Here is a 14941-nt window from a genome sequence, read left to right as displayed (position 1 = left end):
TTAAATGGCCTGAACCCAGAATGCAGAAGTGCCCACCTCTACCCTGTGCTCCATCTCAGCTTTTACAAGTAACTAGGACTGCGCTCTCCAATACAAGTCAAGTCCACGAGGGTGCACAGAGGGTGCGTTTGTGGTGGGCTGCCCCTTAGCTCTGGAAGACTCGCCCAAGCGTTGACATCTTCCCAAAGTGGTACCAGCGGCTTCCGTCCTGGGCAAGGAGAAGAGGAGGGACAGCCGAATAATCCACTGTGACGCACCGTGAGGCCTTGGGGTGATGTGGGTGTGTGTTCCACAAACGAGGCGCTCAAAAGGAAGTTCCATGGCTTCCCAACCCCCAGATGCACGGGGCTACAATTCTGGTCTTCACGAACCCCGTTGGATCTATGAAACCTCTGCTTTTGCCCCTTGCCGGCACCTGACACACGTTCTCTGCTGCTCCTAGTGCTTGCCAGGACACCTTTGCTGATCAAAACCATTTACCAGGAACATTTGCATGCACATGCGTAAGCAGCGTAAAGGCACACGCGCCACCCCATGCCAACAAAGATGGCAGCGCCCACAGATGAGCACAGAAAACATGGCAGCCAGCGCTAAGGTGCCACCATGAACAGGTATGCAGTTGTGCGGGTGCCACCAGGAAACGGGGCAAATCTGAAGCCTGTCCCACTGGAAAGCCCGCCTGGGACAGATTCCGGGTAATGTGGCCAGCTTGGGAAGGCGCAGGCAGCTCTCCCTGCTCGTCCTCCACGGAGTAGACCTGCGCCCCCAATTCCAGCCCTCACCTGTCCAGGGATGTAGTAGGCGCCTTGCGAAGCAGGGTAGGAGATCTGTGAGGGGATCATCATCACCTGGGAAGCAGCTGGATAAACATGAGTGGGTGGGCCAGGCCGAGCCGACGTGTTACTCTGCACTCGGGAAGCACTGGTCGGAGGCTGGGCCCTGTTCTGGTAGAAATGCTTCAAGAGAGAGAAAGGAGAGAGGGGCATGCTTGGTTAGCGAGGCCTGGCCTGTGATGTCCCAGAAACGCGGCTGCTTCCCCCTCTGCCACACCCCAGGATCTGACTGTGGCCATTTTGGATCTGGGTGTGCGCGCACGTGTGCGTAAATCGGCACGGACTGAAAAGTGCGGTAGGGCTATTAATGCCGCTGAACCTGGAAGCAAACCAAGCTTTGATTTTAAAAGAACATTTCTATCCGATAAGGCTGCAGGGGGGGGGGGGGAAACTGGCACATGGAAACGTTGCCTGGTCAGCAACTTGCTTTCTGAGGAAGCCGCTTTGAGACGAAGGAGATGCTTGCCACCTTCAACTATAGTCTCCAAAACATGGTTTTCTGCCTGTTGCCACAGAAGTCTCTTTCCCTGCACCTCTTTTGCCTCAAGGGCTGGCTGGGGAGGACGATGCAGGCAACTCTTAACCTGATCCTCCTCTTTCCGACCCCTGCTCAATAACAGTCTCTGGGCCCACATCTTCCCCCCACCCAAGTAAATGCTACAGAACCAAGATATGGAGTGTGAACATGTACGGAGTAAGTGACGACAAGTTGGTCTTCGTCGCCATTTTCTTCCTGCACACGACTAGTGAACCAGCAGCTGCATACCACAGGAACCCGCAACCCTGGACCGTTTCAAGCCCAGCCCAAATGCCGTTTCAGCAACCGATGAAACAGACCTGCAGCCAACCTGAGTCCCAGGATGCAATGCAGGGTCACACACAGGGAGGGGGAGGCGAGAGAAAAGAGTGATCAGAACGGAACGAGGAAATCTGGGACTTGACAGAATGCACACTTTGGGCAAGGATTAAAGGGGAGGGTGGACCAGGAAGAGCCAGAGTTCTCTCACCCCTTCCCAGAATGCAAAAGGAGAGCACAAGTTAAGGATCACAGTGTTGACGAGATTCCTTCACACAGAGCGTAGTTAAACTGTGGAACTCGCTGCCACAAGATGTGGCGACGGCGACCACCTTGGAAGGCTTTAAAAAGGTAGTGGACAAATTCGTGGAGGGCGGGACCATCAATGGCTACTAGCCACTTAAAGAATCCCTTATGGCTAGTAGCCACTGATGGGCCCGTCCTCCATCTACTCCCTCCAGTACCAGAGGCACTATGCCTGTTTGTATCAGGTGCTGGGGAGGATGCTACTGCAGTCCTCTTGCCAGTGGGCTTCCTAAAGGGCAGCCGGCCGGCCACTGTGTGAACACAATGCTGGCTTGGATGGGCCTTTGGGCCGTTCCAGCACGGCTCTCCTTCTGTTCTCCCTTCCCTAAGAGGGGCTGAAGCTCGGGGCAAGGCCTACGCAACACCCATTTCCACTGCACAGCAAGCCACAGACTGGAGCACGGCAGACGCCACGCGGCCACCCAGCACTCACGTACAGACCCTCCCCTTCCCAACCTGAATAGGGTTATAGAAAAGGCTTTTTACCTGCAGAGACCTGAATCCTCCCTGTTAGCGGGCACACATGCACACACACGCACACGCACAAGGAGAGAGGTAAAAGAGAGAGAGAGAGACAGAGAGAGAGAGACAGGAGTTACCCACAGCCAGACTGTTACCAGGCCCTTAGGAAAGGCCCAGTGCCAAGCAGGAAAGAGGCTACGGGAGGAGGGCAGGGAGAAGGCTGGGACCTGCACCAAGAGGCTGCTTTGTCAAACTGTGTATCCATCCCCACAGGGCAACATGAGAGGTGGCATCCACAGTGCAGCCTGGGAGAGCTTTGCCAGGAAGCACAGCACCCTCGCTGAGGCCTGCGCAACCCAGGAATGAACACGGCCGCAAGCCACGGATGGCAAGTCCACCAGCCTCATCTGGCAAGCCAACGACTGCAAAAAAAAAGGGGGGGGGTGATGCCAAGCAGCTGGGCAGGCCAGAAAGCAGGGGTCACGGGCTGCGTTCAGCTTGACAGGCCTGCCTTACTCAGATTGTCAGGTCCTGCAGTGATTTCAAGCTTCCAGTCCTCACCGTCAATCATCTCTCCCCATTCCCCCTTTAAACTACGTTCCTTCCGTCCTCTCCCCTCTGTTGCGCGCTATCTGCCCTCTGTCCTTCTTATGCTCTGCCTTCCGGACAAGAGACAAATTCACAAACAGAAAAGCCTTCAACAAGGCAGAGACACAGAGAGAATGAAAACTTTATAATGAATAAGTACTTTATTGGAGACACGGACTGACGTTAATGCCGAGCATTTCACCTCTAACATCAGGGTGAAACACCGTTTTGGCAACTTTCGATAAAACAGGAAAATGCATGTCTCTCTCTCTCTCTCTCTCTCATCTTGTTATTCCACCATTCCTCCAAGGAGATCGAGGCTGTGTATGGGGGTCTTCCCTTCCTTACAACCCTGCGAGGTAGGCCAGGTTATGACAGAATAACTACTCTAAGATCACCCAGCAATCTACTCCAGACTGGCTCCCGAACGGAATCACTATAAAGATGCCCTCAACAACGGCAGTTTTATCCAACGATTAAGTGGTTAATGTAGGTATAAGATCACCTTTTTCCAATATGTTCTGCTCACACAAAAAATATAACCTATTCACTGTTTTGTTGATTTAAAAAAAAATAGTAATAGGGAGACTTTTAAAATGCTAACTAAAATTCGCAATACATTTTGAGGCTCTTTCATCAAAGAATTAAACCTGACAAAATAGGGGGAAAGATCTACAGAAAGAAACATCAGATATTTGACCTTTTGTATCTTCAAATGTCTTCTATTTACAATTGGTTTGTGTATTGGTGGAGAGTGCCCTCAAGTCATAGCTGATTTATGGCGACCCCTGGCAGGGTTTTCATAGCAAGAGGCTATCAGAGGTGGCTTGCCATTGCCTGCCTCTGCAATCCTGGTCTTCGTTGGAGGTCTCCCATCCAATTACTAACCAAGGCCGACCCTGCTTAGCTTCTGAGATCTGATGAGTTCAGGCTCACCTGAGCTATTAGGAGTAATGATTTCAAGATGACTGCACAATGGTGAGATATATAAAAGTAGTCCCTGCAAACTGCTGGTTTTATGCAAATCCCAAGAGTGATTTCATCCACATGACAGAGTTATGTGAAAAGAAACGATCACTGAAAATATTCTGTTTTGCTGAATCATATAAAAGCGGTGTCCCGTGGCATGCTTATAATATTGCATGTCCCAGCTGCAGCAAGTCCAGTATTTGCAAACAAATTCTAGCGCAATCCTAGTGCAAGGAAAACTGAACCATCAAGGAAGGTATGGGATTTATTTTCGTTAGGGTTACATCTGACTGAAGATCACCGATACGAGTACAGAACGTAAAAGATGCTTGTTCAAACTGCACGTCCTGTACAGATAGAAATTCGCACTATAAATAAAGTATGGTCAAGATTGGTTTTCTCAGTGTACGATTAATATTTTTGAGGTATGCTTATTTTCATTCTTCAAATAAATAAAAGCAGAAATGGCCTCCCCCGTTTTCAGCTCAAGCACCAGAGGTCCTTGGGAAATCAAGAGTCTTCAAAGCTGGAACCGAGGCAGTGGTTCCAAGCTGCTTCCAAACGCAAAGGGGCAAGTAACCTGTTTAACATACCTGCAGACCCCTCAAAGGGAGAGACAGGAATCAGCCAGGCTCAGCATCCCGAACCCCACAACAGAAGGGATCAGGTGTGTGGCTACTCCCTTTCTAAGCTCAGCACACGCCAGCAAGGACTGGGAACCAGGCCAGAGCAATTATGAGTCCTACTGCTCTCAGTGGAAAATCGCTACTTTCCCAGGCAACAAGGAATGGTCAATGGGCCGCTATGAATCTGCCAGGGTCTCACTGGCACACGTTAACCAGCAACTGCCAGAGCTGGAAGCTTGCCCCCTATGGGCTGTTAAGTTCCTCTCTCTCTGCGCCAGCTGCTCATGGCAAGGGGCACCCTGCTGTGTACACCCAATGCTCTTCACGCCACGGTTTGTTATGATGCAGGGGTGAGCAAAAAAAAAATTCAGATTTCCCGTTTCGGGGAACCAGAAGCAGAAAAAAGTTGGAAATAAGGGATTCCCGAAGTGGTCGCTTCAGGAATCCCTTGCTTGACCCGCTTCGGTGTGCTCCGTAAAGATTCGAAGCACACCGACCAACTACCACCTCCCGCCACTTATTTCACCCGATGGGAGGGGGAGGAGGAAACCCCCTCCCATCAGGTGAAATAAGTGGCGGGGGAGGGGGAGGTCAAACCCCACCGAGCAGATCAGCTGCTTGGCAGGGTTTGCGGCAGGCCCTTTAAACTCCATCTGGGTCGCAGGGGAAACCTTCTGTGACCCAGATGAAGCACGGAAGGGCTCTTTCACCACCACCTGAAATGCAAGCGCTGGTGAAAAGGCACTTTAAACTCCATCTGGGTCATGGGAGAACCCCCGTGACCCAGGTGAAGCCTTTTCGTTGCAGCTGATCCACGGTTTAAATGCCCCTTTCCCTGCAGCTGCACAGTGGCATGGAAAGGGGCATTTAAAACCCCATGTCCTGAAGCTTCCTGAAGCAATACTAATTGCTTCGGGAAGCTTAGATTCGGGGTTTCCGAATCAGGCCCAGGATCCTGGCCCCATCTGGGATTCCCAAATCTTTGCGAATTGAGTCCGATTCGGGTGTTTTACTCGAATGAGAAACCCAATTCGCACATTCCTATTAAGATGTTCTATTTTTGCATGTGACATAACGTGGACATCAGCTGCAGATGATACAGTTTCATAGGAAATCTGGTGATCAGGGTGGTGGTAATGGTAGCAGGTCGACCTTTAGACCACGCTTTACAGCAGCCACCTTTACAGTGACCAGGCATTTCTACTACATTTTCATCCCACTGTCTCTCCAAAAATTAAACAAAGTTCTCTGCAATTTCATTCTCACAAAACACCCTGCAAGGTAGGCACGGCTGTGAGATAGAAACTGGTCCAAGCCCCCCCCCCCCCCGTCTTGGCTCAGGCATTATAGACCACTGTCCCACACTGTCTCCAGGGGAGCCTAATGTCCCCACAGGCTCTAGGCTGAATTTTTGCACACACCACTGGGGTCCCATCCCATCTGCCTACGGGCCGCTTCAAGCGCCATGTGCTTTGATTCAGGGACAGGCCAGCCTGGTTGAAGAAAGCGAGAGATGCAATCCAGAGCCTAGTACCAGACCAGCTTCTTAACATGTTTTTTTTTTTAAATTGGGTTGCTGGTGGAATAAAGGGACAAAGAATGATGCTCAACCTGAGTTAACACAGGAAGAAACACAACACATTTGGATTTCTTTTCAAAATTCATCAGGAAATATGAAGATGTATTAGGGAGGTTTGGAGGCACCTCCTAAACTGCACGGTGGGGGATGTATAGCACCCACTGCATGGTTACCAGAGCCTCTACCTATTCTGTTTGAACTTCTTTAAACTGAACCCAAGCGACGTTTCAGCGACCCAGCCCAGAGCCACCCTGTGAAACCTCTCCTTTCCCCTGGCCATAGCTTGACCACCCTTCATGAATTGTCTGGCACAGCAGATACAGAGAAGCCGCCCATAGTGAAGAGGGTGCCGGGAGAGACAGACAACGTGGGGCAGAAGAGGGGGAAAGACATTCCCGTCAGCATCACAGCCGTATGCCGGTGGCAGAGAGAGCAAGAAGGGCATCCGCCTTCTCAATGGGCAACACGCAAGAGGGTTGCCATGCTGGTGGTGGGAGATCAGCTGATGCCCTGAAAGGGTATTGAGACCAGCTGCCGGGCGCTGGCCGTTCGTTTCGTGGGGAAGGGAGACATGGCAGGGAAGGCAAGACGGCTGGGTGATGACAGGGAAAGGAATGCAGGCAGAAGCAGCAACGCCCCAGGATGAGAAAGAGAAGCAGCCATCATGAGTCAATCATGCAAGTCACATGGGATGAGGAGGGGGGCAGTGCGAAGGACACTGCAGTCAAACTGCCTCTACGTGGTTCCAACCCCCCTGCAGTGCCAGCAGGTCCCCGGACCCTGTGACATCTAGCCTCCCTTCCATGTTTTACTTTACATATTAATAGGATTCATTTCCCTCTTCCAAGATCTCTCCACGCTCAAATATTTCTTAGCTTTTACCTGTCACTTCAGAGCGTCCAAAGCATTTCACGTCACATTCTCATATGAATTTTTACGACGACCCTGAGAGTCAGGCCACTCCCATCATTCCCATACTGCAGATAGGACCAACGCAGAGAGGCAGTGGCTTACCCAAGCAACCACTTTTGAACAAGGGGGATGGCACAACCCAGCCTCTCTGCAACTCTACCAGACTCTCTCGCAGATTGTGCCCCCTGTCCATGCAGGTCAGACATGGGACTCCCGAGCCTTGGCTCGCTTTGGCCAGTTTCCCTGCAGCATCCAAGCAAAACCCCTCTGTGCCTGCACCCCCCCTTCCTCCCCCCAGGACTGCACATAGCATGCAAGAGGAGGGAGGGAAGAAGGGTTAGTACCTGCTGGTGTAAAGCGCGGGGCCCTGCTGGAAACTAAGACAGGAAAAAGTGAAGGGAGAGGAAAGAAGAGCACAGCATCACTGACAGTTGCAGGCCCCTTCCAACCGCCCCCCCCGCCCCCCCATCCCAAAGCAGGCTCTCCACTCGCTCTGCCTTCTCGGAAACTGGGACGTATGCGGAGAACCGGGCGACATCTAGCATGCCTCTGCCTTTGGGACTGGCTCTGCTGTGCTCGCCCAAACCGAAATCCCCACCCGGCATGTGCTGCAGGTGCATTCCTGAGTCAGCGGCGCCTGCAGACGGAGTCAGCCTGCGGGGCTCCTGGGGCCCTACGAGCCCGGGACGACACGAGAGAACTGGTTTGGCAGCACATCAGAGAAGCCCTGGCTGCCGATCAGGCAGTCTCGTGGCCCAAGAGCGAGCGGCAGACCCACCCCTTGCCCCCCTCTTACCTGTCGAGGCTGGGAAGGCGTATTCATTTGGGTAGCTTGCGCTGGGTTAAAAACCACAGGTGCCGTCTGGCCAGGAGGAAATGCTGCTTGCTGGGGGGAGGGGGGAGGAAAGAGGAGGACGAGGTTAACAGCTTCGGCGGCAGCCCCGACCACCTGCCCGTGATCCCGGAAGCAGATTAGGGGCGGCCGAGGATTGCTCTTCAGTAACACCCTGGGCAGAGGAGCCCTTACCTGTGGAAGTCCAGGAGAAGGGGAGGGGTGTGGGGCTGATGGGGTTCCTCCTGACGGCTGTGGAGTTTTGTTCATTTCACGTGGTGCTGCATAAGGGTCCCCTTGCTATCTGCTGGATGGAAGAGGGAGAGAGGCGTCATCAGAGTGGTCACAAAAGGGATCGAGCACCAGCCAACAACTGGGAGTCCTGTTTTCCTAGAAGACAGCCCAGCCCCAAAGCAGACCTGACACCAAGTCAGAAGGCGGAAGCCATATCTGGGCAGTCGTCTGGACGTCATGCCAAGTCGTGTTTTGAGTGCAGATGGAAACCACAGCGACTGGAATTGGGCAGGGGACATAAAAGGAACGCTGGCAGGTACAAGCGAGGCTGGGGAGATATGGGTCATGCCCATCAGAGTCGAAAATCAATCTTCTAGGCAACTACATCTCCGGTACCAAGATGGCAGGCCCACCCTGCTTACTCATTCCCAGTCAGCCAGTCCACTACAGGTCTCTCCCTTGAATGTTCTGGAAAGCTGTACCTGTATGCCCACAGGACTAGAGATGTAAATTTTCCAGAACTCATGAAGCCATGGGGAAACCAGAGTGGAGAAAATTTGGAGGAGAACCAAAACACGTAAGATCGACTTCCTTATCAAACCTACCTTTATTTTACTGCTTCGTGAACAGAAATCTGGAAGGCATACAGAGTTGGGCTACCGAACATATTTATGTCATTTCAAAGTTTTGTTCAAACACAATTTCCAACGTACTGAATAGGAAATAGCAGGATTTGAGTCCAGTGGCACCTTAGAGACAAATACAATGTTCAGGGTGTAAGCTTTCAAGAGTTAGAGCTCCCTTCTTCAGATACTAATTGTCTGGAGAAAGGAGCTCTGACTCTCAAAAGCTCATACCGTGAAAATCCAGTTGGTCTCTAAGGTGCCACTGGATAAATCCTGCTGTTCTACTGCAGACCAACACAGCTACCCACCTAAAATTGGACAGAAAAAGGAAAGAAAGATCTATAAACTGCTCCTAATTGTTACCCAAGGACACATCCCTTAGTTTTTGGCATCCATGAAAAATAAACATTGAAAACAGAAATCGTAAGTTCTAGAAGCTAAAAAAAGCCACTTTATTTGGATATAGAAAGCAGTTTCAAGAAGTCAAACTGTTAAGGACCATCAGCAAATGTGGATATTGAGTTAAATTCAATATTGAAAACAGTGACCTCTTCAATGGTGTATCAACGTCATTGTATGCACTGGATGTCTCACTGACGGTGGACAAAATTAGTCACATTTAAACAATAAACAAGTCCTTGAAAATGATATACAGCACATCCGAGAGGCAACATCGGATACCATAGAACATTTTATGTGGAAACCATTTTAAACAAAATCCCCTTAATATGTTTTTGAAGAGAAAATATACCGCATGAAGTGGGTTTTTAAAAAATGTTTTCCCAAACGTACAATGTTTTTGTTGGAAAAATTTAAACAGAAAAAAAATCTCCATTCCCCCACCCCCAAGTCCCTTGAAGAAAACAACAGGTTAAAACATACTGCCCTTGCCAAGGACTCCCCCCCTCCAAAAAAAAATTTCCAGTGGAAAAACTGGAAATTTGAGGAAAGACTGAAAGAAACACCCAAAGAAGTATCTCCTCTTCTGAAATGAGAGGAATGCTTTTAAGGCAATATTTGACTCACTCAAAATATGGAATGCATTTTTATTTAAGACAATCTATAGTGTCGGAGAATAATAATTCCTGTGGGTAATAGAAACGCAACGTTTTCAAGGTATATTTACTGTTTAAACGTGACTAATTTTGTTCATAATTAATATGCCATAATGTGTATAATACATTACTAAAGACTTCGATACTTTCAGTGTTAAAATTTAACTCTGTATGCCAATAGACTGCTGGTCTTCTTATGACTATTTCTGACCAAATAATACTTTGTTTTATTTACAATAACATTTGTATTTTCCATTTTCAACAGCAAAACTAAAACACCGGGTGCAGTGGTTTGTAGCTTCTTCTGTCTCTCTCATATTGGCTATATTTGTAAGTCTGCTTACAACCAAAAACCAAAGCATTCATATTTCTAAATCTCAAAAAGATGCCAAACAGTATATTATATTCAAAGTTATATTACAAATATAGCATTTATGCTATAAATTACACTGTTTTCCACTTCTGTAAACCTAGTCTTACTGCACTGTCGTATCTGGACCGTCTGACTGAACTGGTTTTCTGTATTTTGTAATCCACCTTCAGTCTCAACGAGACTGGTCCCTAGCGGACTGGGACCAGTATATTTACGGGACTGCCTTTCACCCTGTGTTCCCTTGAGGACTAGATCAGTGGATAAACATCTCTTGACGGTCCCTAGCCCCAAAGAGCTCTGCCTTGTCTCAACCAGGATCAGGGCCTTCTCAGCCTTGGCTCCCGCCTAGTGGAACGCTCTGTCTGTGGAGACCCGGGCTCAGCAGGAATTGTTATCTTTCCACCAGGCCTGTAAGACAGAGATGTTCCGCCAGGCATATGGTGGTTGCAGAGGGTAGGTCGTGAAGCCGGCCTCCTGCTATAGGAAGGGGGGGGGGTTATCCCCTCTTCTACCAACATCTAACAGTTGGCCAGCCGCCACTATGGATTGCTGTTTGGGTTGTGCTGTCTTTTAGAAATTGTTTTATGTATTTATTGCAGTTTTTATCTGGTTTTAAAGTAATATGTTTATGTATTTTATGTATGTTGTATTCTGCTCTAAGCCCTTTCGCGGGGAGAGTGGATGAGAAATATAATAAATAATAATAATAAAAAGGGGCTATAAATGAAGTAAATTAAAAAAATAAAATCATAAATAATGCCTTTTATGATGTTCAAGTAGTAGAATAACTTCAGGATTGTAAGTACACCATATATTCCAGTATTTCGCAGACATGAGGTGCAGAAATTTTTCTGGGTAAAATTTCCATGCAAAATTTTCAACCCCACACATGTAGATCTAGCCTTTTTATTAACAGGTGTGAGAGCTGTTGTTGCGAGGGCAAATTAATCATCTTAGATGGGTTAAATGCGGGACACAAAGCAGGGACAGTGCTTGTAAACAGCGTATTTGCCTTCTTTGGCTAACATTATTTACATTCTCCTAACATTACTTACAGCGCTATCCTAAAAAGAGCCATCCATCAGCTTCGACTAGAGTAACTCCTCTTAGGACTGCCCTGGGAAATTATTAATTTAAAGCTGAACTGGAACGTTTCCTTCGAAAACCCGCATCACTGGTGTTTCCCAAAATTTCCCAGAAAAAAAGTGGAAAAACACTGGTGGTTTTTCCTTCCAAGGCCTCAACATTTCTAGAAATCTTACATCTGTATACAGCACAGAGCTCCTTGGTTGCAATTTTGCCTAACCCAGACCCAGGTGGCTTGAATGAGGCTACCGGGGACTTGGAATAGTTTGGGAGGCATTACAGGTTGTCCAACGATATGTGTGGGTCATGACTATCTGGGGGTGGCATCCACCATGCATCGTTTCACGGCCCCGAGACCCCCAATTCTATTCCCTTTTCAGCTCCTGCTAGCTGTTGGATAGCATGTTCCTAAGGAACTTGGGACAGCACCCCCTTAGGCTTTCCCCCCCAGAGCATATTTCAGAGGACGCAGCATAAATGAAAAGGCAGGGCAGCATTACAGATGATGACAGACGGCGTCCTGCCTTGTTCCACGAATCATCAGGGCTAAGCAAGAACTCCCGACGAGTCCCCCACCCTCCAAGGCCAACTCCTTCATCAATCCCCCGAGCCACACCAGTACACTTACGCTCTCGCAAACACGTCTTCCCTGTTCCCTCCAGCGCTGCACGAGGCTGGGCAAGGGAATCAATGGCGAGTTCCTCCCATGTCTGCGGGCCGGAAACAAACCGGCTTTCCTTCCTGGCACAGGCAGGCAGGATCGCAGCAAGCCGCGTTTCAGCCTTGATGTTGCCAAGCCCTACTCTAAGGAAAGGGAGCTGAATTCGCATAGATGAGAGTAAAGAAGGAACACGGAGGGGCTGCTGTCTGAGCAGCACATTGCTGCAGAGGAAATCCCACCCACCCCCGTTTTGCTCTCTTCCAAATACATACATTTTCAGATTGCAGGAAAGAAATTCGGATGCCTCCTGAAAGTCTACAGGCCTCAGCCTAGCAAAGGCCAGCCAGCTGCAGCATGGCCCCACCCCACCCCCACGGAGCAAAGGCCATACTGCCAGAGCAAGGGAACTGCTGCCAAGCCATGGGGCAGTAAACAGCGACGCAAGCCGTCAGGTGGGATCAGCAGAGAACAAAACTCAACCACGAGGCAGTGCCCTCCGTGGCCCAGAGCAAAACAGAACCCCACAGGGCACAGGGAGGACAAGGTAGCCGCAATGCTGGTGGGAAAGCAGCCCCTCCTCAGCCCTAGTACCCAAACAGACCTTGAGCCCTGCTGTAACCTGAGCCCAGGGACCGCTGCTCTCAGCATTTCAGGCTTAGGGAAACATGGAGGGGGGGGGGAGGAAGAACAAGTCGTACAAAAAACAAAGCAAGAAGGCTTCCGCAGGGCATTAACTCAATCACTACAGGGTGGGCACCTGGGCGAATGGGCCTAGCTGCAGAAGACACTCTGAAGGCACTAAATGGGAAGAAACTCCTCTAAAGGGGCTTCCCTATTTCCTAGTTTTCCCTGTTCTTCCCGGACCAGACTGCCGCCATCCCGCATTTATTATGCTGCCATCTTCTGACGGGGCACGAGCTGTACTGACCTCAACAACAACACCGTCCAGACCACGGTGTGGGGTACCATCACACACAGATGCTCAAAGAGACCACATGCTTCACAGGACGACATTTCCAAAGACTACAAACAGCTTTCAGGCTTGAGGGACGGAGGGGCTGAGGCTGAGAGCTGCGGGGTGGGCAATGCTCCGAGACGCCCTCGGAATGCCAGAGGCGAAAACCAAGAAGGCGCATCTAAGCCCACAAGATAGTTCTTCAAGCGAGGAGGAAGGGGGTTATCTCAGGAAACTGAAGCCAAGAGGCTCAGATGGAACAGAAGGGGGGGGGGTCCGTGAGCATCCAAACAGCTTCCCATGCGGGTGGGCTTCCATAAAAGGTATTAACATGGATTCTGTTTCCGCTTCCCGGCTGCCAGTGTTAAAGGAGTTTAGCCAGTGGCCTGGACAGGTGGGTCTGTTTTTCCTGCCCCAAATAAGACTTGACTCACTCCACCCTTGCTAGGCCTAGTCCCTCTTCCCAGCACAGGCCCAAACCCCAACCGCTATCCCCCTCTCCACAACACAAGAAAGAAGGGGGGGGTTGTGCCTTGGAATTCATCTCCCCAACCCCAAATCACAATCAGGACAGGTCCAGGTCTTTAAGGGGAAAGGCACCCCCTAACCACCCACCCAGCCTCAGACACTCAGCCTCCCCGCCCGAGCACACAGACAGAAGTGAAAGACACTCACCTCGAAGTCGGAAAAGCCCAGACCAGGTTTGCAAGCAGCCGAGACTTTTCATCCAAAAGACTTTGAGAAAATGATTGGGGTGGGGGTGTCAGCCTGCAAACCTGCTGGTGCGCGACAAGGAGGGTCGGGCTTGCCAAACATGGGCAAGGCAGGGGACAGACCCCCACCCCCACCCTGAGAAGGCCGGGAACATGAGTGCCGGGAGCTGCCGGTGGTGTCAGATCGCAGAGTCTGCTGCACTGCAGAGACACCGAGACAGAGAGAGGAGAGAGAGAGCCGGAGGAGAACCAGGGAGCACCCAAAACCCCACCCACAGTCGCAGCCATTCGGCCCCAGTACTGCCCAAACCAGTCAAGAGAAAATCCCACGCCTACACGCCTGAGTCACTCTCACTGCCTAGGCAGGAGGAAGGCAGGCAGGCGCCCAGCCCAGCCCAGCCCAGCGCAGCCTCTCCTCTCTTGGACAGGCTGAGCAACCAGACACCCACCTGTGCTACCGGAGCAGGCACTAGGCAGAGGGTGGCAGGAGCCCAGATGCTGCACCATTTCACAGCACTGACACCCACTGGGGGCTTTCCTTTGCCCGGGAGCCCAGGCAGCCTCGCCCTGCCCCAAGGGACAGGAGAAGAGAATGGGGGAGAGGGGCTCCCCCCACCACCACTGCATTGTCCACAATCAACAAGAGCAAAAATAACTGGAGGGTTTGAGAGAGAAGGAAAGATCCGCAAAGCCTACCGCATTTCTTAAGCAGAAAAAAGCAGTTAAGGCAACCTGAAAAATGAAGTCCAAGGGGGATGTTTCTCAACCACAGACACACAGAACAGCTTTAACCGACCCACTCACAGCCTCAGTTCCCTACCTGGAAAATGGGAATAATAGTGATCCAGGCACAAAACTGCATCAATTACGACCATTACGCTCCCTGCAAATGGGCCGTAAGTAATAAATAGCTGCAGCAGTTTTTCAACATTCTCTCCAGAGATGTCTCCCCCAACACGAGCCAGCTCCATATTGCTCAGTGGGCCTCAAGGACTAAATGGAAGCAAAGGCTCCTTTCCTACAGATCTCCTGCCACGCCTACAAGGAAGATCGTTACAGGTGGGGAAAAGGAGGGGGTGCACCCCCGAGTTAAACCAGCACAGGTGAGGGCTACCATGATTGCAGCAGGCAGGGGCAGAAGAAATTTAGAAACTGCTACCCCCTCGAAATCCCACAAATGGGAGAATGCTCCCGGTCCCATCTGGGTCTTCCAAAGGAGGAAAAATCACCAGGCAGTTCTGAGCATGTCTCAGGCTCAGCACAAGTAGGGCAGAAATCGAGAGAGGGGATTCCGACCGAGGATGGGGGCTTAGAGAGCAGGTTGCGATGGCGCCA

The 14941-nt window shown here is 50.5% G+C and overlaps 1 protein-coding gene across 7 annotated transcripts in view; it reads right to left on the bottom strand.

Moving 5' to 3' along the window:
• EIF4G1 (eukaryotic translation initiation factor 4 gamma 1) overlaps positions 1-14941 on the bottom strand; it is an 89615-nt gene that overhangs the window by 58586 nt on the left and 16088 nt on the right. For 2 of the 7 annotated variants that reach the window (XM_054983291.1, XM_054983288.1), the window contains exons 2-5: positions 8099-8207; positions 7868-7957; positions 7416-7448; positions 783-956 (exon numbers count right to left, since the gene is read on the bottom strand). In XM_054983291.1, the coding sequence (XP_054839266.1) occupies positions 783-956; positions 7416-7448; positions 7868-7957; positions 8099-8173 (372 nt within the window). In that variant the 5' untranslated portion in view covers positions 8174-8207. Of the gene's footprint in view, positions 1-782; positions 957-7415; positions 7449-7867; positions 7958-8098; positions 8211-13568; positions 13769-14941 lie in introns of those variants that run through there. The other 5 variants (XM_054983289.1, XM_054983290.1, XM_054983287.1 and 2 more) reach the window with 5 other exon arrangements.

This window comes from Eublepharis macularius, chromosome 6 (genome assembly GCF_028583425.1).
Source record: "Eublepharis macularius isolate TG4126 chromosome 6, MPM_Emac_v1.0, whole genome shotgun sequence".
NCBI lineage: Eukaryota > Metazoa > Chordata > Lepidosauria > Squamata > Eublepharidae > Eublepharis > Eublepharis macularius.
The sequence above is the reverse complement of the archived record's forward strand: the minus strand, read 5'-3'. Positions and strand labels throughout refer to the sequence as shown.